The following is a 1,771-nucleotide window of genomic DNA, read 5'->3' on the forward strand; positions in this document are numbered from 1 at the left end:
AAGTTCAAAATCTTACGGATGGAGAAGTATTACCTATACCTAGTCATTACCAAGCTATACTGATTCCTCCTTTAAAATTTCTTTGTACACCTACTCAGACCAATCTCATGACTAGCTTAGTACCCTTTCCAACCCACCTTCACACTACCAGAACAATTCTGCTCAACCATTTCATTGGGTCATGTTTCCATTAAGAAAACTTTCAAAGCTCCTATTACCCTCAAGATTAAATCCAAATGTGTTAATTTCAAAATCCTCTATATTACAGCCTTTGCTTAACTAAATCCTCTTTTTCTCCCAAATTTTTTCACCATAAACCCACCACCGATTTAGACAGGTTGACGTCAAATGCCTGAACATTCACCTCCCAGCCCTGAATACTCTCCTTTATTTAAGCTCAGCTAAATTCCTACCTCCAAGAAAGTGTCCTTGCCATAACAGGAAGAACTCCTTGCACTTGCATTGTTTTCAAACTTTAACCTTAAGCCTCGTCTCTAGCTACATCAAAAAGCTATACAGCACTATGGAACAAAATATAAAAGTTTCTTTAAGATATAGCGAATAAATACATAACTGAGAGAAACTTAATTATCAACGAACCTGAAACTAGCTGCAAGACTTTGGTAAAGTGAGTGAACTTCCTTTACCTCAGAACAGAAAACTAAGACTCCAGAGATCGGTTATTAAAAGCTTACTATATGCTAGGTTAAGATACCTGATAAAGGCTGAAAATAGAAGGGACAATATTGGAAGGGGACCCCAGACCCCTTCCCAGAACGCACCGCCAGCACTGCACCTTCGCTCAGCACCAGGTACCCGAGCTGGTCTGGGATTCGCTCCAGCCCCTGGGTCAGTGTAGAAGTCTAGTGGGTAAAGATGCAAGCAGTGAGAAGCATGCTTAGGATAGCCTTTGATACCTTTCACCTGCAAACCGTCTCTCTTGAGGTTGGCTCCCAGGCTCTCTCTTTCCCAAGCGAGGGCCCTTCCTATTCCCTCTACGGTGGACTTCAACATGGATCTACCTGAGGGTCCACCCACCCTCATTGTCGGCCCCCGGGCTCCCCTAGTCTTCCACAGCCCACTTCTCTTACCCCGGGAGGCCTTTGCAGCCCCTCTCTACAATTCCCTTAGAGCTTCAACCCTGCCCCGCAGACTCTCAGTCCAGAATACCCTCTCACAGGTTCTCCTCAGCCCTCTACGTCCCCACCCCTCCCATTTCCATTCTCTAATCGTCCCAGGGTGACTGGTGGGGAGAGTGGAATGCAGGCCGAGGAAGGGGGCACCCAGAGACATTGAGGAACAGGGACGTGGAACCCCGGGCACTTATTCCCGCGCATGCGTCCTTACTCACCATCTCAGCCTTAGGTGCTCCGGGAGCTCCCTACCGCAGAGGTAGCTTCCGGCTCCAGGCCCGGTCACGTGCTTCCACAGGGTCTACTCCTTCTGCTGCGCGTCACTGGCGCTTACTCCCGCCCTTAGCATGCGGATTGGAACGTGGCTACTCCCTGAGACTTAATCAGCCAACGAGGAGCGCTGCTTCCCGGGGACGCGCGCGGATTGGTCTCATGCCCTCTTTAACACCCAGCTCCCCGCCCCTCAGCTTGATCGCGGGAGGAGCCAGGAATGTCTGCGAGCACGAGCTATTTTGTGGTACCCGGGGTTTTACCTAAATCTAGGGTGACCAGATTTTAACATCGGTAAGGCCGGACAACATGGCCGGGGGGCGGGGCGGGGCGGGGCGGGGGCAGGGCAGAGCCTGACAACAATGCAA

The 1,771-nt window shown here is 50.1% G+C and overlaps 1 protein-coding gene across 1 annotated transcript in view; it reads right to left on the bottom strand.

Moving 5' to 3' along the window:
* LAMTOR4 (late endosomal/lysosomal adaptor, MAPK and MTOR activator 4) overlaps positions 1-1,425 on the bottom strand; it is a 4,487-nt gene extending 3,062 nt beyond the window's left edge. The window contains exons 1-2 of the mRNA XM_003798863.2: positions 1,352-1,425; positions 783-863 (exon numbers count right to left, since the gene is read on the bottom strand). Of these exons, the coding sequence (XP_003798911.1) occupies positions 783-863; positions 1,352-1,354 (84 nt within the window). The 5' untranslated portion in view covers positions 1,355-1,425. The remainder of the gene's footprint in view (positions 1-782; positions 864-1,351) is intronic.
* Positions 1,426-1,771: the final 346 nt, after the last annotated feature.

The sequence above is a fragment of the Otolemur garnettii genome, unplaced genomic scaffold, assembly GCF_000181295.1.
Source record: "Otolemur garnettii isolate 467f Iridium unplaced genomic scaffold, OtoGar3 scaffold00142, whole genome shotgun sequence".
In the NCBI taxonomy this organism is placed as follows: domain Eukaryota; kingdom Metazoa; phylum Chordata; class Mammalia; order Primates; family Galagidae; genus Otolemur; species Otolemur garnettii.